This window comes from Fundulus heteroclitus, unplaced genomic scaffold, assembly GCF_011125445.2.
Source record: "Fundulus heteroclitus isolate FHET01 unplaced genomic scaffold, MU-UCD_Fhet_4.1 scaffold_65, whole genome shotgun sequence".
Lineage (NCBI taxonomy): Eukaryota > Metazoa > Chordata > Actinopteri > Cyprinodontiformes > Fundulidae > Fundulus > Fundulus heteroclitus.
In genome coordinates this window covers 1,954,404-1,978,029 of record NW_023397088.1, presented here as the reverse complement: position 1 = coordinate 1,978,029, position 23,626 = coordinate 1,954,404, and the positions used below count along the sequence as shown (strand labels likewise).

The 23,626-nt window shown below is 42.8% G+C and overlaps 1 protein-coding gene across 1 annotated transcript; it reads right to left on the bottom strand.

Moving 5' to 3' along the window:
- Window positions 1–2,044: 2,044 nt before the first annotated feature.
- Window positions 2,045–23,626, bottom strand: LOC105923838 (protein NLRC3-like; the record flags this gene model as incomplete). Its single annotated transcript, XM_036133648.1, is given in 8 exon segments — window positions 2,045–2,200; window positions 4,239–4,394; window positions 7,950–8,102; window positions 11,021–11,176; window positions 14,125–14,280; window positions 14,875–14,980; window positions 15,797–15,992; window positions 23,453–23,626. Coding segments are annotated over 5 exon segments (734 nt in total), but the record flags the coding sequence as incomplete, so codon positions are not given.

Here is a 23,626-nt window from a genome sequence, read left to right as displayed (position 1 = left end):
CGCACAGTGACGTCACAAACTGGGAAGTGGCATTACTGTTCTTCACCAAGATGAAGGCCCCCATAAAAGGACCTTTAAATAAAAATTACTCTCAATTAAAAAAGCTTATGATTTATTGAACAGTATGAAATAATTTTATATTTAAAGTACTTTCAGCAGTTTGAATTCTGATTTTGACCGGACTTCTCCTTTAAGCCATCTGGCTCACCACGGGATCCAGTCCCTCCTCGATTTTTAAGGTCTTTCCCAGTATTTCACAATATGTCCTCACCATTGTTAACTGCAGTCTTAACCCTGGTGTGGTTCCTGCTAAACTTAAACATGCAGTAATTTCACCGCTTCTTAAGAAACCTGGGCTAGACGCACCATATTTTCACCATTACTTTGGTACTACCAACATTGCTGAACTTTTATTATCCATTTCAATAGCACATAACTTACCGTTTACTGCATTTTTGCACATATTATTTTACACTGCAACATACTTTTCCATAAGAATGTCTTTTTGCACCATTATTTTTAAGCCTTAAGCCTCCCTGGTAAGGTCTATTCTGGGGTTCTGGAAAGGAGGGTCCGTCAGATTATTGAATCTTGGATTCAGGAAGAGCAGTGTGGTTTTCGTCCTGTCTGTGGAACACTGGATCAGCTCTATACCCTCAGCAGGATTCTGGAGGGGGCATGGGAGTTTGCCCAACCAGTCTACATGTGTTTTGTGGATCTGGAGAAGGCATTCGACCGTGTCCCCTTGAGGGATCCTGTGGGGGGTACTCCGGGAGTATGGAGTACTGGGCCCTTTAATAAGGGCTGTCAGGTCTCTGTACGACCGGTGTCAGCGTCTGGTCCGCATTGCCGGCAGTAAGTCGGACTCGTTTCCGGTGAGAGTTGGACTCCGCCAAGGTTGCCCTTTGTCACCGATTCTGTTCATAACTTTTATGGACAGAATTTCTAGGCGCAGCCAAGGTGTTGAGGGGATCCGTTTTGGTGGCCTTAGGATTGCGTCTCTGCTATTCGCGGATGACGTGGTCCTATTGGCTTCATCAGGGCGTGATCTACAGCTCTCACTGGAGCGGTTCGCAGCCGAGTGCGAAGCGGCCGGGATGAAAATCAGTGCCTCCAAATCAGAGACCATGGTCTTGAACCGGAAAAGGGTAGAGTGCCTTCTCCGGGTTGGGGAGGATGTGCTGCCCCTAGTGAAGGAGTTCAAGTATCTTGGGGTCTTGTTCACGAATGAGGGGAAGATGGAGCGGGAGATCGACAGGCGGATTGGTGCAGCGTCTGCTGTGAAGCGGGCGCTGTACCGATCCGTTGTGGTGAAGAGAGAGCTGAGCCAAAAGGTGAAGCTCTCGATTTACCGGTCGATCTACGTTCCTACCCTCATCTATGGTCACGAGCTTTGGGTCGTGACCGAAAGAACGAGATCCCGGATACAAGCGGCTGAAATGAGTTTTCTCCGTAGTGTGTCTGGGCTCTCCCTTAGAGATAGGGTGAGGAGCTCAGTCATCCGGGGAGGACTCAGAGTAGAGCCGCTGCTCCTCCACATCGAGAGGAGCCAGTTGAGGTGGCTTGTGCATCTGGTCAGGATGCCTCCTGGACACCTCCCTGGTGAGGTGTTCTGGATATGTTCACCCAGGAGGAGGCCCAGGGGAAGACCCAGGACACGCTGGAGGGACTATGTCTCTCTGCTGGGAACGCCTTGGGATTCCTCCTGAGGAGCTGGCCCAAGTGGCCGGGGAGAGGGACGTCTGGGCCTCCCTACTGAAGCTGCTACCCCCGCGACCCGACCCCCGGATAAGAGGAAGAAGATGGATGGATGGATATTTTTGCACATAAACAACAGCTGAATGTTATTCTGCACACTGCTTTTCTCCTGCATGGTTACATTCTGATTACTGCTGCACTCTATATTTTAATGTTGCCTTATTCCACCTGCAATCTCATAACTCTGTCGTAAGATGTATGCAACAAAATTTCGTTCTGTGTGAACTTTGTACATACAAAATTACATTAAAGTTGTCTAAGTCTAAGTTATTGACAACTGTCTTACCGTTGATCTGGGGGTCCAGGATTATTACGGAAGTGTATAGGAAGATCCTTGGACTCATCACTCTTCAGAGAAACACAGCTGGGTGCTGGAGGCGCTGGTCTGTTCTCCTCCATCGTCCTCCAAATGTTCCTCTGTGTTTCCCAGCCTGAAGCCTCACTGAGAGGGAAACAGACAGTTAACATGTGATTCAGTTCCAGTTTTCTCAGCTAGCTGCTCTCTGAACCATCCTGTAAAGCAGGAGGCTGATTACATCCTGTGTAAAACTCTTAGTTCACCCACTGATGGCTCACAGTGTCTGAACATCACATCAGCTAATCACAGCAGCAGAGAGTTTTTGAGCTTGGGATGATTTGATGGTTAGTTTCTGCTGTAATATCAGAGCACGGTGATGGCAGCTGTATGCTGAGGTTCTCATATTTCATCTGATCTGATGACCTCTACTAACATTTGTACTAAAAACAATCAGTGAACAGCTGCTGATAGAGAGGACAGCATGAAAAACGACCATGTCTGCTGTGTTTCTCTTTTTTCACTTGAATCAATTTGTTTTTGTTCCTGAACAGCAAACAACTAGATGATATAATGAGGCAGAAACTGAGTAGTTTCTCTCTGAAAATTATTCAGTATTAGTTTTCTTATCTCTGTTGGGTTTTAAACTGTCAACAATCAATTTGAGATTCATTGTGAGAAAAGTTTGGCAGTAAAAACCAGGAAAACATTTGTCTCCACTAGGGGTGTGCATAAAAATTGATACAAAGATTAATATTGATGTTTTTAAAAACAATTTAATATTGATATTCTGGCTTTCAATATATATGTACCTCCCAACCCCTAGGGGGCGATATTACAGCCCACCATTACTATTCACAGTGAGGAAGAGCAAGTGAGACTAATTTGAGGAATGGCCGACAGGATTTTAGAAGCGTTTTCATCCCTAAAATCAGACGTTTGAGCACATTTTTTGGTTTCTGTGACACGTTAAATGCATTGAACAGAATGCACTTTATCTTCCTGGTAATATATAAGTGTTTAATAAATTGAACATAAATATAATATGCGACTGGTTGTGTTAATTGAATGACTGTGCCCATTAATTTGAAAGTAATAAATATATTGATATTGGAGTCATATCAAATCAAGCTGAGCTATATTGAGAATCGTATTGTATATGCTGACGACTGCCAGCTCTATCTACCCCTGAAACAGGGTGATGGCTTCTCAGTGCTGGCCCTGCTGGACTGTTTGGAAGACATTAAAGCCTGGCTCGCCCTGAACTTTTTAAATTTCAACAATAAGAAAACTGAGGCTATACTTTTTGGACCAAGTCGCTCCTGTGACCTAGCACTGTTAATTTGGGACTCCTGACAACATATTTTAAACCAAATGCTACAGATTTGGGTTTTAAGTTAAACAACGATTTTAAATTAGATGGTCAGGTCAGAGCATGTGTTAGATCATGTTTTTATTCACTAAAGGCAGCTGGTAAAACTGAAATTCTTTCTGTCAAGACAACTCCTTGAAACGTTGATCCATGCTTTTATATCATCCCGCCTGGATTGCTGTAATGGACTCTATGTTGGAGTGAATCAGTCTTTGCTTTCTCGTCTACAACTGGTTCAAAACGCTGCTGCTCGTCTTTTAACAGGTACTTCGAAAACAGAGTGTATTACCCCTATTCTGGCCTCACTCCATTGGCTCCAGGTACATTTTAGAGTTCATTTAAAATTCTAATTTTCGTTTTTAAGTGTTTGAATGACCTTACCCTGCTATACCTCTCTGAGCTTCTTCATCCCTTCCTACCTTCTCGGCCCCTCAGTTCAGCTGAACTGCATCTCTTAAAGGTACAGAGGTCTAAGAGGAAGCTCAGAGGGGGCGGAGCCTTTTCTATTGTTGGTCGTTAATTGTGGAATAACGACCCCTGGACATAAGAGAAGCTCCTTCACTGCCCATCTTTAAAACTTGCCTTAAAACCTACTATTATTCTATGGTTTTTACCACTAAAGAGACTTAATTTCATTCTAAATCTGTTTTATTGTTTTGTTTAAGTGTTTTCATGCATTATCATTTATTTAAGTTTTTTAATGGATGTGTTTTAGCTTGTAGCCATGTACAGCACTTTGTTTTAGCTGCTATCTGTTTTTAAGTGCTTTGTAAATAAAGATGGTATGAGAATGGTTATTGACAGCTGTCTTACCGTTGATCTGGGGGTCCAGGATAATTACGGAAGTGTATAGGAAAATCTCTGGACAGGTCACTCTGCAGAGAAACACAGCTGGGTGCTGGAGACGTTGCTCTGTTCCCCTCCATCTTCCTCCAAATGTTCCTCTGTGTTTCCCAGCCTGAAGCCTCGCTGAGAGAGAAACAGACAGTTAACATGTGAGTCAGTTCCAGTTTTCTCAGCTAGCTGCTCTCTGAACCATCCTGTAAGCAGGAGGCTGATTACATCCTGTGGAAAACTCTTAGTTCACCCACTGATGGCTCACAGTGTCTGAACATCACATCAGTAAATCACAGCAGCAGAGAGTTTATGAGCTTGGGATGATTTGGTTGTTGGTTTCTGCTGTAATATCAGAGCACGGTGATGGCAGCTGTATGCTGAGGTTCTCATATTTCATCTGATCTGATGACCTCTACTAACATTTTTGTACTAAAACAATCAGTGAACAGCTGCTGATAGAGAGGACAGCATGAAAAAATACCATGTCTGCTGTGTTTCTATTTTTTCACTTGAAACAACTTGTTTTTGTTCCTGAACAGCAAACAACTTCATGATATAATGAGGCAGAAACTGGGTAGTTTCTCTCTGAAAATTATTCAGTATTAGTTTCCTTATCTCTGTTGGGTTTTAAACTGTCAACAATCAATTTCAGATTCATTGTGAGAAAAGTTTGTCAGTAAAAACCAAGAAAACATTTTTATCCACTAGGACTGTGCATAAAAATTGATACAAAGATTAATATTGATGTTTTTAAAAACAATTTAATATGGATATTCTGGCTTTCAATATCTATGTACCTCCCAACCCCTAGGGGGCGATATTACAGCACACCATTACTGTTCACAGCGAGGAAGAGCAAGTGAGACTAATTTGAGGAATGGCCAACAAGATTTTAAAAGCGTTTTCATCCCTAAAATAACACGTTTGAGCACATTTTTTGGTTTCTGTGACACGTTAAATGCATTGAACTGAATGCACTTTATTTTCTTGGTAATATATAAGTGTTCAATAAATTCAACATAAATATAATATGCGACTGGTTGTGTTAATTGAATGATTGTGCCCATTAATTTGAAAGTAAAAAATATATTGATATTGGAGTCATATCAAATCAAGCTGAGCTATATTGAGAATCGTATTGTATATGCTGACGACTGCCAGCTCTATCTACCCCTGAAACAGGGTGACGGCTTCTCAGTGCTGGCCCTGCTGGACTGTCTGGAAGACATTAAAGCCTGGCTCGCCCTGAACTTTTTAAATTTCAACAATAAGAAAACTGAGGCTATACTTTTTGGACCAAGTCGCTCCTGTGACCCTAGCACTGTTAATTTGGGACCCCTGACAACATATTTTAAACCAAATGCCACAGATTTGGGTTTTAAGTTAAACAACGATTTTAAATTAGATGGTAAGGTCAGAGCATGTGTTAGATCATGTTTTTAATCACTAAAGGCAGCTGGTAAAACTGAAATTGTTTCTGTCAAGACAACTCCTTGAAACGTTGATCCATGCTTTTATATCATCCCGCCTGGATTGCTGTAATGGACTCTATGTTGGAGTGAATCAGTCTTTGCTTTCTCATCTACAGCTGGTTCAAAACGCTGCTGCTCGTCTTTTAACAGGTAGGCCTACTTCAAAAACAGAGCTTTTTACCCCTATTCTGGCCTCACTCCATTGGCTCCAGGTACATTTTAGAGTTCATTTAAAATTCAAATTTTCGTTTTTAAGTGTTTGAATGACCTTGCCTTGCCGTACCTCTCTGAGCTTCTTCATCCCTTCCTACCTTCTCGGCCCCTCAGTTCAGCTGAACTGCATCTCTTAAAGGTACAGAGGTCTAAGAGGAAGCTCAGAGGGGGCGGAGCATTTTCTATTGTTGGTCCTTAATAGGGGGTTTTCACCGACGTCACTGGCCAACTTCCGGTCCGCCATATTGGGTGGTACACTTCCTTATCTCTAGTTGTCGTACACGTATTATCGTATCGCGAATGGATAAGTACGCCAGCACGCTAGAGCGACCAGATAAGGACGTATATCTGAGGAAATGTTCCGTGATCGACCATATGGACCCCTATGCCCTCCACGGTGCCTTGTTTAGCCGTAATCCAGATGATTGGCCAAATGTAGAGCACGGCGACATAGTGCATTACCTGGTGTTCGGTGAAAACCCTCTGCACACTCTTGAGGAAATGAGAGCTTACAAGGGTCTAGAGGCTCACAACTAGTTCACATCTGGTTATGTACATCAAGGAAATCGCCATCATACATGGACGGGTGAGTTTTAATAAGATGGTAAAAATGTAAACAATCCGACGCAAATGAGTCGCATGCTTCTGCGGTGGCTGGCGGCCGGCGGCGGGCGGTGCGCGAAGGCGCTAGGCTGCAGGGCCGATCGACGCCGCTCGCGGCTTTAATTATTTAAGCAGAACAATGACCAGTGCAAAATTAAGTTGTATTTACCGTATTGGCGCCGGTAGGAGCTGCAGATCATAAAGCCAGCAAACAGTGGGAACACAGTAACTCGTTCAAAGGTAAGCTGTGCTCAGACGGGCTCTGGCACATGCTAACCGTTAGCGCTAACAACCACTCACGCATGTAATGTACTTTTAACTAGCTGCTATGTGTTTTAAACGTTTAGAACACACTCTCATTGACATCGGGATACTGTGGAAAGTTATGTTCGGTCGACTTACAGCCGCGATCCAAGCGAGCCGACGATCTCTTTGTTATCACTAACAGTTGTTCTCCGTGGTTGCGCCTCCAGGCAGGAAAGCGGTGGAAAATTAATCTGTTTCTATGTTTTTCCCATGGCGATCATGTGTTGCGCTGTTACAGCCCACAATACAGCAACGGTTTACCATGGTTGAAATCAAGGTGAAATTAATCAAATTAAAACACGGCTGAGAGAGGGAGTACAGTACGCGGTAGTAATAGGCAGTAGAGGCGGCGGAGGCAGTCAACATGGCAGCCGCGTAAAGTAATAAGTCATAACGCCCAAGCCCTATTATTAATATATTCTTCTTACATGTTTTAAATACTTAACAGTTAATTACCTGTGACAAAGTGAGCACCGCAGACTCTGGCGTATTCCAGCTTAACACCGTCCAAATCGGACCTGGATATCCGTGTCAGCCATAGGTGACGGCGTTGTTCAGACAGCTGTTTTTTTTTCACACTGATTCACTATTACAGCTGGTAGGCGATAGAAAGAGCGTTGATCTCCACCTCCACGGGCCGTGCAACCAACCATTAAACACGTTTTCCCCATTGTTCACTTCCAATACTGCCTAAGGCGTCATACAATGCTGGTCAACGGTGCGAAACGACTGCCACCCAATATGGCGGACGCGCTGAGTAGTCACGTGAGCGTGACGTCAGCTGAAAACCCCCTATTGAGGAATAACGGCCCCTGCACATAAGAGAAGCTCCTTCACTGGCCATCTTTAAAAACTCGCCTTAAAACCTACTATTATTCTATGGTTTTTACCACTAACGAGACTTAATTTCATTCTAAATCTGTTTTATTGTTTTGTTTAAGTGTTTTCATGCATTATCATTTGTTTAAGTTTTTAATGGATGTGTTTTAGCTTGTAGCCATGTACAGCACTTTGTTTTAGCTGCTAGCTGTTTTTAAGCGCTTTGTAAATAAAGATGGTGTGAGAATGGTATGGTTATTGACAGCTGTCTTAACGTTGATCTGGGGGTCCAGGATAATTACGGAAGTTTATAGGAAAATCTTTGGACAGGTCACTCTGCAGAGAAACACAGCTGGGTGCTGGAGACGCTGCTCTGTTCTCCATGTTCCTCCAAATGTTCCTCTGTGTTTCCCAGCCTGAACTCTCGCTGAGAGAGAAACAGAAAGTTAACATGTGATTCAGTTCCAGTTTTCCCAGCTAGCTGCTCTCTGAACCATCCTGTAAAGCAGGAGGCTGATTACATCCTGTGTAAAACTCTTAGTTCACCCACTGATGGCTCACAGTGTCTGAACATCACATCAGCTAATCACAGCAGCAGAGAGTTTTTGAGCTTGGGATGATTTGGTTGTTGGTTTCTGCTGTAATATCAGAGCACGGTGATGGCAGCTGTATGCTGAGGTTCTCATATTTCATCTGATCTGATGACCTCTACTAACATTTGTACTAAAAACAATCAGTGAACAGCTGCTGATAGAGAGGACAGCACGAAAAAGGACCATGTCTGCTGTGTTTCTCTTTTTCACTTGAATCAATTTGTTTTTGTTCCTAAAGTCATTAATAGCAAATAAATGGATGATATAATGAGGCTGAAACTGGGTAGTTTCTCTCTGAAAATTAATCAGTATTAGTTTTCTTATCTCTGTTGGGTTTTAAACTGTCAACAATCAATTTCAGATTCATTGTGAGAAAAGTTTGTCAGGAAAAACCAGGAAAACCTTTGTCTCCACTAGGGCTGTGCATAAAAATCGATACAAAGATTAATATGGATGTTTTTAAAAACAATTTAATATCGATATTCTGGCCTTTAATGTCGACATACCTCCCAACCAATAGGGGGCGCTACTACAGGACACCATTACTGTTCACACCGAGGAAGAGCAAGTGAGACTAATTTGCGGAATAGCCGACAGGATCGGCTAATCAGACATTTGGGCACATTTTTGGTTTCTGTGACACGTTAAATGCGTTGAACAGAATGCACTTTATTTTCCTGTTAATATATCAGTGTTCAATAAATTGAACATAAATATAATATGTGACTGGTTTTTTTAATTGAATGACTGTGACCATTAATTTGAAAGTAATAAATATCGATATTGGAGTCAAATCAAATCAAGCTGAGCTATATTGAGAATCGTATAGAATCGGCTCATCCTAGATGATACCCAGCCCTAGTCTCCACGTAGCGCAGGGCTGAGCCACCTTGTCGGTATACATCCTCACCACCTCTCTGTCTGCTATTCTGCCTTTGAGAATCTCTGCTGAGCCCAGTGGTCAGATCCTTCTGTCATGATTTGGGTTTGATCAGAACCAAAATGCAGAAGTCAGGAGACCTGGGGTCCGTTCTTCGTACGTTGCTTTAAACATCCACGATCAAATGACACATCCAAGATGATTTCATCCGGCTAATCCTGATCCGGCTAATTGGGTTCCTCGAACACACCTGTTGTTTATGATTAGTATGGCTGGATTGAGTTATCTGAGACAACTGCGCGTTCATGTGTTTGTTTAAAAGGGGAAATGTATCGATAGTAGAAACAATGATCAGCAGCGCTGCTATTGGCTGTTCAGCATGGCCAAAGAACGCCCACAGTTTTTTCCCCAGCAGAACACAAGCTTTTAAAAGAAGGTTATGCCGAATTTGAGTCAATTAAAACGACAGGGAACATCTCAAAGTCTGCTAAAACCAGGAGAGAGGGCTGGCAGAAAGCAGCAGCAGACAAATTAAATTGTAAATATTGTCCATGATAGATGTTTCTATCACTTTCTACAGTATGTATTTTTGCATTTTAATAATTTCATAAGTACTTTGTTCTTTTATGTCAGAGCCTCCATGGGAGCCACTAGAACATGGGGAAAAAAGTGAAGTACAACAATATTCTACAAAATGATAGCCTTTAATTATTATACTGTATTTTAAAAAGCAACTTCTTCCTCTTTTTTAAAAGCCACTGTTAAATTATGTGTTTGTCTGTTTTTAACAGCCACCAATAAGAAGGCTAAAAAAAATCGGGTTCTTTTTACTTTTACATGTTTAACCCTTTTTCTTTTTTCTTTTTTTTTCACAAAATGACTCAAGGTGCCCTCTGTTCCCTATATTAACGGCATCTTCAACAAAAGAAAAAGTATTTTGTCCTGAAAAAACACAAATTAAGAGGAGAAATTGAACTCCACAACGTGAAAATGAGAAAAACTGCACTAGAGATCGAGTTGCTTCAAAAGGACCTTCAGAGTAAACTCTGATACACCATTTTACATAGTAGTATTACTGACTTTACATAACTATCTTTTACTGCAGGCAAAAGATGACTTGCTGACTTTTCTTTTTAAATAATTATTTAAATAAAACGACAGGAACAAAGCATTATTTGTTTCGTCTTTTATTGAACATAAAAAAATGGTGTTCCACAATTCTGTCCCTTCCTCTGACACTAGGTGGTCCAAGTGCGCTGGCTAGACACAGACTTCCCTATCTCCTCCGCTACGATCTAATCCTGTTTACATCAAATAAACCTGCTCGGGAGCAGGCTCAACTTTGCGCACATGTTGCTATGACAGAAAGTCCGGGATGAGTTTCGAAGAACCAAACGATCCAAGATCATGCCAAATCGTCAACAATGAAATCCAGCTAACTGAGTTAGCGACATACGAAGAACGGACCCCAGGAGCGAGGTGAATAGAGACCTTAGTAAAGAAAACTAGACAGACTGCAACAGAGCAGAGACAGCAGGCTGTGGACAGCAGAGGATCTGACATGGAGTTACTGAACCAAAGGACATGAATTCTGGAGAGTCTGATGACTGAATGCAACACAGGAGGAAAGGAACAGATCAACAACAGCTGCTGTAGTATTGTTTGAAATTATTCAGCCTGGGCTAGATCACACCTTGATGGCTAATTATAGACCCATTTCTAAGCTACCATTTGCTTCAGGAATTTTAGAGAAGATTGTTTTCTGTCATTTTAGCTTGTAGCCATGTACAGCACTTTGTTTTAGCTGCTAGCTGCTTTTAATCCCTTTGTAAATAAAGATGAGTATGGTATGGTTATTGACAACTGTCTTACCGTTGATCTGGGGGTCCAGGATCATTACGGAAGTATATAGGAAAATCCTTGGACCTGTCACTCTGCAGAGAAACACAGCTGGGTGCTGGAAACGCTGGTCTGTTCTCCTCCATGTTCCTCCAAATGTTCCTCTGTGTTTCCCAGCCTGAAGCCTCGCTGAGAGAGAAACAGACAGTTAACATGTGATTCAGTTCCAGTTTTCTCAGCTAGCTGCTCTCTGAACCATCCTGTAAAGCAGGAGGCTGATTACATCCTGTGTAAAACTCTTAGTTCACCCACTGATGGCTCACAGTGTCTGAACATCACATCAGCTAATCACAGCAGCAGAGAGTTAATGAGCTTGGGATGATTTGGTAGTTGGTTTCTGCTGTAATATCAGAGCACGGTGATGGCAGCTGTATGCTGAGGTTCTCATATTTTATCTGATCTGATGATCTCTACTAACATTTGTACTAAAAACAATCAGTGAACAGCTGCTGATAGAGAGGACAGCATGAAAAAGGACCATGCCTGCTGTGTTCATATTTTTTTCACTTGGATCAATTTGTTTTTGTTCCTAAAGTCATTAACAACAAACAACTAGATGATATAATGAGGCTGAAACTGGGTAGTTTATCTGAAAAGATAAACTAATACTGATTCAGTATTAGTTTTCTTATCTCTGTTGGGTTTTAAACTGTCAACAATCAATTTCAGATTCATTGTGAGAAAAGTTTGTCAGGAAAAACCAGAAAAACCTTTGTCTCCACAAGGGCTGTGCATAAAAATTGATACAAAGATTAATATGGATGTTTTTAAAAACAATTTAATATCGATATTCTGGCCTTTAATGTCGACATACCTCCCAACCCATAGGGGGCGCTACTACAGCACACCATTACTGTTCACACCGAGGAAGAGCAAGTGAGACTAATTTGCGGAATAGCCGACAGGATTTTAGAAGCGCCTTCGTCCCTAACATCAGACATTTGGGCACATTTTTGGTTTCTGTGACACGTTAAATGCATTGAACAGAATGCACTTTATTTTCCTGTTAATATATCATTGTTCAATAAATTGAACATAAATATAATATGTGACTGTTTTTTTTTAATTGAATGACTGTGACCATTAATTTGAAAGTAATAAATATCGATTTTGGGGTCATATCAAATCAAGCAGAGCTATATTGAGAATCGTATAGAATCGGCTCATCCTAGATGATACCCAGCCCTAGTCTCTATGTAGCGCAGGGCTGAGCCACCTTGTCGGTATACATCCTCACCACCTCTCTGTCTGCTATTCTGCCTTTGAGAATCTCTGCTGAGCCCAGTGGTCAGATCCTCCTGTCATGATTTGGGTTTGATCAGAACCAAAATGCAGAAGTCAGGAGACCTGGGGTCCGTTCTTCGTACATTGCTTAAAACATCCAAGATCAAATGAGACATCCAAGATGATTTCATCCGGCTAATCATTATCCGGCTAATTGGGTTCTTTGAACACACCTGTTGTTTATGATTAGTATGGCTGGATTAAGTTATCTGAGACAACTGCGCGTTCATGTGTTTGTTTAAAAGGGAAAATGTATCGATAGTAGAAACAATGATCAGCAGCGCTGCTATTGGCTGTTCAGCATGGCCAAAGAACGCCCACAGTTTTTTCCCCAGCAGAACACAAGCTTTTAAAAGAAGGTTATGCCGAATTTGAGTCAATTAAAACGACAGGGAACATCTCAAAGTCTGCTAAAACCAGGAGAGAGGGCTGGCAAACAGCAGCAGACAAATTAAATTGTAAATATTGTCCATGATAGATGTTTCTATCACTTTCTACAGTATGAATTTTTGCATTTTAATAATTTCATAAGTACTTTGTTCATTTATGTCAGCGCCTCCATGGGAGCCACTAGAACATGGGGAAAAAAGCGAAGTACAACAATATTCTACAAAATGATAGCCTTTAATTATTATACTGTATTTTAAAAAGCAACTTCTTCCTCTTTTTTAAAAGCCACTGTTAAATTATGTGTTTGTCTGTTTTTAACAGCCACCAATAAGAAGGCTAAAAAAAATCGGGTTCTTTTTACTTTTACATGTTTAACCCTTTTTCTTTTTTCTTTTTTTTTCACAAAATGACTCAAGGTGCCCTCTGTTCTCTATATTAACGGCATCTTCAACAAAAGAAAAAGTATTTTGTCCTGAAAAAACACAAATTAAGAGGAGAAATTGAACTCCACAACGTGAAAATGAGAAAAACTGCACTAGAGATCGAGTTGCTTCAAAAGGACCTTCAGAGTAAACTCTAATACACAATTTTACATAGTAGTATTACTGACTTTACATAACTATCTTTTACTGCAGGCAAAAGATGACTTGCTGACTTTTCTTTATAAATAATTATTTAAATAAAACGACAGGAACAAAGCATTATTTGTTTCGTCTTTTATTGAACATAAAAAAAATGGTGTTCCACAATTCTGTCCCTTCCTCTGCCACTAGGTGGTCCAAGTGCGCTGGCTAGACACAGACTTCCCTATCTCCTCCGCTACGATCTAATCCTGTTTACATCAAATAAACCTGCTCGGGAGCAGGCTCAACTTTGCGCACATGTTGCTATGACAGCAAGTCCGGGATGAGTTTCGAAGAACCAAACGATCCAAGATCATGCCAAATCGTCAACAATGAAATCCAGCTAAGTGAGTTAGCGAAGTACGAAGAACGGACCCCAGGAGCGAGGTGAATAGAGACCTTAGTAAACAAAACTAGACAGACTGCAACAGAGCAGAGACAGCAGGCTGTGGACAGCAGAGGATCTGACATGGAGTTACTGAACCAAAGGACATGAATTCTGGAGAGTCTGATGACTGAATGCAACACAGGAGGAAAGGAACAGATCAACAACAGCTGCTGTAGTAGTGTCTGAAATTATTCAGCCTGGGCTACATTACGCCTTGATGGCTAATCATAGACCCATTTCTAAGCTACCATTTGTTTAAAGAATTTTAGAGAAGATTGTTTTCTGTCATTTTAGCTTGTAGCCATGTACAGCACTTTGTTTTAGCTGCTAGCTGCTTTTAATCCCTTTGTAAATAAAGATGAGTATGGTATGGTTATTGACAACTGTCTTACCTTTGATCTGGGGGTCCAGGATCATTACGGAAGAATATAGGAAGATCTTTGGACCTGTCACTCTGCAGAGAAACACAGCTGGGTGCTGGAGACGTTGCTCTGTTCTCCTCCATGTTCCTCAAAATGTTCCTCTGTGTTTCCCAGCCTGAAGCCTCGCTGAGAGAGAAACAGACAGTTAACATGTGATTCAGTTCTAGTTTTCTCAGCTAGCTGCTCTCTGAACCATCCTGTAAAGCAGGAGGCTGATTACATCCTGTGGAAAACTCTTAGTTCACCCACTGATGGCTCACAGTGTCTGAACATCACATCAGCTAATCACAGCAGCAGAGAGGTTTTGAGCTTGGGATGATTTGGTTGTTGGTTTCTGCTGTAATATCAGAGCACAGTGATGGCAGCTGTATGCTGAGGTTCTCATATTTCATCTGACCTGATGATCTCTACTAACATTTGTACTAGAAACAATCAGTGAACAGCTCCTGATAGACACGACAGCATGAAAAAGAACCATGTCTGCTGTGTTTCTCTTTTTCACTTGAATCAATAAAGTCATTAACAGCAAACTCGGCGCTGCATCGTGGCAGCCCACTGCTCCCCAAAGGGATGTGTTAAATGCCGAGAACAAACTTCATTTGAATGTATGCTAACATAGACTATAAAGATTATTATATTTGGACCCAGAAAAAAGTTTATACATGAATCCTAAATATCAGATACATGAACTTTATTGAAACCAGAAACAGTGATTCTTACCTTTTGGGGGAAGGAGAAGAATCCTTCTCCTTTAGTCATGAAGTAATGTCCTTAATTTCTGAAAACAATACGTAACAATCGGTTCCCACTGACTCTCTGAACTGTCCTGTAAAGCAGAAATCTGGTTACATCCATGCATGTAGGAGATCAGACATGAACACTAAGAGGCTGGAGGTACAATCTAAACTGATTAACATATTATTGTATATTGTAGACACAAAGATGACAAGCTGTTAGTGGATTTAACTTAATTTACTTTTAGCATTTACAGCATACCTGTAAATGTAGTTATGACCAACTGCTGACAAATGGGACCCACCCTGAATGGCTGACAGAGGGCAGAACAGCCCCTGAAGGGGACGGCCCTAACCAACTATCGGCCAATAACCTGTCTCTCCACAACATGGAAGCTCTTGTCAGTCATCATGGCGGCTAAGATAAGTGTGCACATGGATCAACACATGACACAGGCCCAGAAAGGCATAGGTAAAAACACCAGAGGAGCCAAACACCAGCTGCTGGTTGACAGAAGAGTCACCTAAGACTTCACTAGGCCTCTGCCTCCTTCTTTGCGCTTAGTGTATAGCCTGTGGATACTGGATTTGGGGTGGAATCCACCATGCATGGTGAGTAGCTTTCATGTTTTAATAACAGTGGTCTGGATTTCCTCATTTGGCCAATTTATTTATCCACCAGGGTATGTGATTGCTGGCAAGGCAGAGCTGTTGATTGACCAGACCTTGTTGCCATTGAGCTGTCTTCTCAGAACTTGCCTTACTCGTTGCAGGTATTTCACTGTTTCTGCTTTCCTTGTGGCCTCTTCATGGTTGCCATTAGCTTGTGGTATTCCAAGGTACTTGTAGCTCTCTTCAACATCTGCTTTTCTCCCTTCTAGGAGTGCAATATCCTATGTATGGATTACCTTCACTCTCTTTGTCATCATCCGGCCACATTTCTCCAGCCCGAATGACCTTCCGATGTCCCTGCTGTAGATCCTGGTGGTGTGGATCAGCGAGTCAAAGTCTTGCTTACTCTTAGCGTACAGCTGAGAGCCTGCAAGGTGAAGACAACACTCGGGCCAGTAATCCCCACTCTGGAGAAGAGGCTCCAACAGATACCTGGAGAAACATCAGACATCTCAGTCCAGAAGAGCGCAATCTTAAGGACAGCTAAGATTCTAAAGCCCCATTTCCATGCCGAGCTCGGTCCGAGCTTGGATCAGTTAACCAAGCCAAGCTTGGTTCTGACGACCATTTACACATCACGCTATCTCGGTTCCTCGGCTCCTCCTCGCCTCCAAGTGACGATCTGCACTACTGCTCTCTGGGTTTTAAGGAGGGACCAAGCTAATCAAAATGGCGGCACCCGTAACATTCAGGCAGTTATGCTTGGTTATAATTGTGATACGTCGTTGTTCTTCACGGTAAGGAAGCTAGTATTTTTATGAATGTCTGAAATGTCCGCTGGCTGTAAGGAGATGACGCGGTCTGCTCATGCGCTCTTTGTTATTAGAGAACCGAACCAGTGAAAAACTGGGCCAAGTCCACAGATGGAACTGGTCTGCATTCAGCGCGCTCCGGTTGTGTCTGGCTCGGTTCAGTTCAGTTCAGTTTGTGTTCCATTTACACTCGATAGTTATCTCGGTTACCGAGCTCAGACTGGTCTCGGCACGGTTAAAAGGGGGTAGTGTAAACGGGGTAAAAGAAGAACCCCTTTAAGCTCCCAGACCTGTGGTAGAGGACCTGAGCTGGAGAAATGGAGAGTCATCCACCCTGCTTAGCAGTATGACGGGTCGGTGAGAGAGCAGTTTTTCTTTTTATATGAATATCCTCTAACGACCCAGAACGGTCATTGATTTGCATCTGACTTAGAATGCGCCTAGAAGGATGGGCCTCCATGTCCTTAAAAACAGCAGCGCACCAACAGCAGGTTGCTCTAGTGCAGTGATTTTCAACCAGTGTGCCGCGGCACACTAGTGTGCCGTGAGAGATCATCAGGTGTGCCGCGGGAAATTATCTAATATCACCTAATTAACCACTGTCGGGTGTCTGTGCTGTAATAAAGTGTAACAGATAATGTAATACTCTTCTATTCCAGAGGGTGGCAGCAGAGGGTCATAAATGCCTGTAAAGACAATAGAGTTAGTGCTGCACGACGCGTAACAGTTTGGGATCTCAGCAAGACGAGCAAGTGACAGTGATGGAGAAGTTTTTGAGAAGGGAAAATGCAAATGCCGAACAGGGCCCTGGACAAAATTCTGACACAGATGAAGGCACTAGTATGAGTGGTCAAAAGAAAAAAGACAAGACGGTGAGCTTGAGGCAATACAGCGAAAGCTATCTTTCATTTGGATTTACTTTCACCGGGGATCCGAATGCTCCGACGCCACTGTGCTTGGTGTGCGGTGAGAAGCTATCCAATAGCGCCATGGTGCCAAGCAAGCTTAAACGCCATCTCCAAACGAAACACCCTTCCGTTCAAAACAAGCCGATGGACTATTTTGTACGCTTACGTACAAACAATGAGAAACAGGCAACTTTTTTTAGAAAAACCACAAAGTCAAACGAGAGAGCCCTCAAAGCTAGCTACCTTGTTGCTGAACTCGTAGCTAAATCAAAAAAGTCACACACTGTGGCAGAAAAATTAATACTGCCAGCTTGTAAAGCCATTGTAAATGAGATGCTAGGCCCTGACGCGGCCAAAGAGATAGCTAAAGTGCCTCTCTCAGATAACACAATTGCCAGACGTATTGATGACATGTCTGCGGACATCGAAACTGTTGTTTTGGAAAAGATGCGCATCAGTAAGAAATTTGCCTTGCAACTTGATGAGTCAACGGATATTAGTGGACATTGTCAGCTCTTGGCCAACGTTCGTTTTGTGGACACCGATACCATTAAAGAAAACTTCCTATTTTGCAAGGCACTGCCAGAAAAATCATCAGGAGAGGAAATATTTCGGGTCACGTCGGAATATCTTGACAAAAGCGGGCTTACGTGGGAAAACTGCACAGGTGTCTGCACTGATGGAGCCGCAGCCATGGTCGGGCGTGTCAAAGGCTTCGTAAGTAGGGTCAAAGAAAGAAACCCAGATGTTATTGTTACTCACTGTTTTTTGCACCGTGAGGCCCTTGTTGCAAAGACCTTACCAGCAGATCTAGCTCCAGTGTTGGATGATGTTGTGCGCATAGTGAACTTTGTGAAGACGCGACCTTTGAAATGTCGCTTATTTGCGTCTTTGTGTGAGGAAATGGGAGCGGAACATAAGGACTTACTGCTCCACACGGAGGTCCGGTGGCTGTCGCGCGGCAAAGTGCTGGTCTGTGTGTATGAGTTGCGAGAGGAACTTAAAGTATTTCTGACAAACGAGAGGTCTGATTACTCAAAGCTGCTTGCAAGTGATGAGTGGTGTGCAAAGCTGGCATACCTGGCTGATATATTTTATGATCTGAATGAACTGAACACATGGATTTAAGGCCAAAATGAAAACCTGCTTACAAGCACTGATAAAATGAACGCATTCCGTTTAAAGGTGCAGCTCTGGCAACAACATGTGCAGCGTGGCAACCTTGAGATGTTCCCGCTCACCGAGAAACGTCATGATGGCAACACTGCTGTAATGTGCAAGGTGATTGGCACACATTTGAAAACTCTGGAGGAGAAGTTGTCATTTTATTTCTCTTCAGCCTTCACAGAGTTCTTTGACTGGGTTAGGGACCCATTCAGCTCAGCGTCCGTTGCTGGAAAGGACATGACTTTAAAGGAGCAAGAGGAACTTATTGAACTGAAACAAGATCGTGGTTTAAAGCTAAACTTTGCTGATCTTCCTTTGGACAGTTTTTGGTTATCTGTTGCCAAAGAGTTCCCCCTTCTGGCCAACAAAGCTATTTTGACATTGCTTCCGTTTTCAACCACATATCTATGTGAGCTGAGCTTCTCAAGCTTGACTGCGATAAAAACGAAAAACAGAGAGAGACTGAGAGCTGTTGAGGAAGAGCTTCGAGTGTGTCTTTCTGCTATTCCTGCCAGGATATCCATTCTGTGTTCATCAAAACAGGCCCAGGTTTCACACTAAGTGAGTGTAAATACATTTTGAAACTATATTATTAACTATATGTATTGTATGTACTGTGTTAGAGTGTCATTTTGGTTGGTGGTGTGCCCCAGAATTTTGTAAGTGTAAAAAATGTGCCGTGGCTCAAAAAAGGTTGAAAATCACTGCTCTAGTGTGAGTCTCCAGAACTGACAAAGACTCCTGGATAGGTGTTACAAAGTTTTCAGAAAATGTGAGCCAAAGTCCAGTTGCTGAGACCTAAGAATACACAGATTACTCTGGTTACTCATGATCGGGTGTTAGGCTTATGGTCCTGTTTTGCATGTGAGCAACTGGTTTTATTGCCGTTAAACTAATCGATCCACTATGTAAAGCCACTCATTATAAGGTTTACCTTCAAGTCCTCAGACTAAAAGAGTCTCTTAGAGAACAGACGAAACATTTTAACAAAGAAGAACCGTCCAAAAAACCTGATCAATGTTTTTATAACTTTATTATTAAGGTGCATCAAGACTTGATTGCTCTGTGTTTAAGAATGTTTTTTTAGTTTGAGCAGAAATTAACAGAATGAGCAGAAATTAGGATGTCTCTAAATATCCTAAATTCTGTATTCATCTTCTAGAGTAAAATGATGAATTAGGATTTTTTTTAATTAATCGTAAACTCAGTCTCTTCTTTCTTCACTTCAACTACTAAGAATTAAAACCAAGTAAAATTACTGTAAAACTTTTGTTTAAAATTTTTCACTTAATTAAAATTGGTCCATGGCGGAGAACTGATACAGCATGTTCTATATTAATTTATCATATAATGTTTTTCCTTTGCTCAATGTTTACGTCAATGTTTACCCATATATTCTACTCTTGGTGTTTTCTTTAGAGCTAACTTAAGATTTTAGATTTAGTTAACTTTTTTCTTGTATTCTTTATTTCTTTTTCAGAATCACTAATTCTGAAAAAAAAAAACAGATTCTGAAACAGATTTTTCAGAATCTGTTTTCCACTGTCACATCTGAATTTCCCCATTGTGGGACATTAAAGTTTAGTTTAATTTTAAATTACTTGGAAACGAAGTAGCTGTCACATGAAAATTAAAGTATTTTTGAGTTAAAGTCCCCACAGACCCTAAAAACACTCCTTGGTTAATCAAAGTTAATTAATGTTTTAACAAGCATATAACCATATTTTCATATAGGACCAAGTTGGTATGGATAGCTTCTTTCCTTATTATCTGAAATTATTTTAAAACAACATTTTCTGTTTACTCAGGTTATATTTGTCTCACATGAAAATTAGTTAGATGAGCTGAAATATTTAATTGTCACAAAAAGCACATCAGGAAGAAATGTTATTTTCTTTTGGTATAACAGGAGCCGTGTTGATTAGCAGGAACATCTAAACGGACCAGAACAGAGTTTAGGACTCATTGAATCAAAGTCAGTTCCTGTTCTCACGCAGAGCGCTGATAAACAGGAGTTTTATGGTCGGCTGCCGTTGGAACCAGTCAGGACAGAACCAGGCGTTGCCCCAGCAACCTTTGCTTTAGCAGAGATCTGACTATCATTGCTCCTCCACAGTGTCATGATTTGGGTTTGGTTATGTGTTTTGTTTGTTATTTGATTAATTACTTTACTCTCCTGCCTTAAGTTCAGTTTCTAATTTTGGTTCTGTCTTAGTGTTTGATTTTGTTTTAGGTTATAAGTTTATCCGGCCTGCTCAGACCATTTCTGTCACCAGTCTAAGTTCAGTTCACCTGCCAGCATTCTTTTGTCTTCCTGTCACTCCCCTTCACCAGTCACCATCCAATCGGCTTCAGTTTACTCCCAAGCACTTCCCTGTTCCCGATTAGCTCCACCCATGTCAGTAATTAGTTTCACTCCATTCACCTGATCACTCCCTTACTTATACCTGCCTCTGCCCCCTGCAATCTGCCACATCATTGTTTGTTTTTTCTGTGCCCAGTTGGTGAGTCAAAGTCAGCTTTCAATGCTCTCTGTTTCCCTGTTCTTCTGACCCTGTTTGCCTCTGGATATTTGAGTTAGCCTGTCCCCTGTTTTTGCTTATAGTTTTGTCTGTGACTGCCTTTTTGTTATTTTTGGTTATTGGATGCAGTCTTCCCATTTTTGTCTTGATCCCCGTTTTGGCTTTTGCTTTTTGTAAATAAATGTTCTTTCAACTAACCTCTGCTTGTCTGGTTGAATACTGGGTCCCCTGTCTCTGATTCCTGACAGAATGATGTGGCCATAACCGGACCCATCGCCAGACAAGTACGTTGTTTTTGTTTTTTTTCTCTCCTCTTTTTTTTTTTTTTTTTTTTTTTTTTTTTTTTTTTTTTTTTTTTTCCACCATGACCCGACCACAGGAGGATCAGGCTCTATGGGAGAGGGTTTTTGCTCAGGTGGTATTCCTTCGAAGGCTGAGCAGAAAGCCTGAGAGGTTGGACATGGAGGCGATCAGGGCGGAGATCCCGTTCATCCTCCGTGAAGGACTTCATCCCCTGCCTATTCCCCGCCTGGTCCCTGCCTCACAACTTCGCCTAGCAGCGCCCAGCCGTGTTTCCCCTGTGCCACCCAGCAGTAGTCCAGCAGCTGCATCACACGCCACGGCCCAAGTCTGCGTGGGTGTGGAGCACGCTGCGCCGCCGGGCACAGAGGTTCCTGCCGCGCACGCCACGGCCCAGGTCTGCGTGGGTGCGCGCACTGCTGCTGCCTGTGCGGAGACGGTGCATGTCGGAGCATTGGGCACAGAGGTTCCTGTTGCACACGCCACGGCCCGAGTCTGCGTGGGTGTGCATGCTTCAAGACCTCTGGCCTTCGCCGATGTCCCATCTCAGCCTGGGGTTTCTGACTCACCGGAGCTCCATGAGGGGGTCCAGGAGGACCTGCCTCTTCTCAAGCTCCATGAGGGGGTCCAGGAGGACCTGCCTCTTCACAAGCCCCAAGAAGGGGTCCTGGAGGACCTGCCCTCAATCTCAGCCCCAGTGCCTGCTCCCCGCAGCTTAAAGACTGAGTGTCCAGTGCCAGCTCCTTGTAGCTTTAGAGCACTGTCTCCAGTGCCAGCTCCTCGTAGCTTTAGAGCACTGTCTCCAGTGCCAGCTCCTCGTAGCTTTAGAGCACTGTCTCCAGTGCCAGCTCCTCGTAGCTTTAGAGCACTGTTGCCCGTAGCCTGTAGTCAGGCCCTGCCCGAAGCCTGTAGCCAGGCCCTGCCCGAAGCCTGTAGCCAGGCTCCCGCACCAGTCGCCTGTAGCCAGGCGCCCCCTGTAGCCGGTAGTCCGGCGCCGTTCCCAGCTTTTAGTACAGCGCCGTCCTTAGCGTTTAGTCCGGCGCCAGGGTCTGTTTTTTCCCTCTCCAGGCGAAGGCCTCCGAAAGCCCTGCTCCGCCGACGTTCTCTGGGAGGTCCGCCGGAGAACCTGACACGCCGGGGCCGTCCTTCGGGACGCCCACCAGACATCCTGTCTCGCCTGGGTCATCCTCCGGGACGCCCACCAGACTCTTGTTTTGCTCTGTTCTCTGATTGTTTCTGTTTTCGCCCTGTGGTTGGTTTGTGTTTGGACATTTGTTTGATTCTGACCCTCCGTCCTGAAACCCCCTCCACCCGCCCGGTCCAGTCTGTTTTCTTTCTTTTCATTAAGGTCGTCTGGAATCCGCCCTTGAGGGAGGGGCTCTGTCATGATTTGGGTTTGGTTATGTGTTTTGTTTGTTATTTGATTAATTACTTTACTCTCCTGCCTTAAGTTCAGTTTCTAATTTTGGTTCTGTCTTAGTGTTTGATTTTGTTTTAGGTTATAAGTTTATCCGGCCTGCTCAGACCATTTCTGTCACCAGTCTAAGTTCAGTTCACCTGCCAGCATTCTTTTGTCTTCCTGTCACTCCCCTTCACCAGTCACCATCCAATCGGCTTCAGTTTACTCCCAAGCACTTCCCTGTTCCCGATTAGCTCCACCCATGTCAGTAATTAGTTTCACTCCATTCACCTGATCACTCCCTTACTTATACCTGCCTCTGCCCCCTGCAATCTGCCACATCATTGTTTGTTTTTTCTGTGCCCAGTTGGTGAGTCAAAGTCAGCTTTCAATGCTCTCTGTTTCCCTGTTCTTCTGACCCTGTTTGCCTCTGGATATTTGAGTTAGCCTGTCCCCTGTTTTTGCTTATAGTTTTGTCTGTGACTGCCTTTTTGTTATTTTTGGTTATTGGATGCAGTCTTCCCATTTTTGTCTTGATCCCCGTTTTGGCTTTTGCTTTTTGTAAATAAATGTTCTTTCAACTAACCTCTGCTTGTCTGGTTGAATACTGGGTCCCCTGTCTCTGATTCCTGACACACAGAGCCAAAAACTATCATTATAAATACATTTATAGCTGCTGACACCAAACACTGTAAACAGCGCTGCATACGCAGATATAAAAAGTAACCCTCCGTAAAAAAGATCTGGATGTTAACAGAGGATCAAACAGAGCTCTGATTCTTTCTCTTCATAAAGAGAAAAACTCACTAAGCAACAGTAAAGTTAGAAGAAAATGGGATTTTACCTTCAGTTCTGATAAAAACTTGTTTTAGGACATTGTTCTTCGGAGACAAAAGTAAGTCTGAGCTTCTGTTTACTTTTTTCTTCCTGCTTCAGAGTAACATGAGAACCTGGAAGAGTTCAGACCCCTCCTGTCCTCATTTATAGGAAGTCAGCTGGGTTTCTCTCCGGTGTGTCA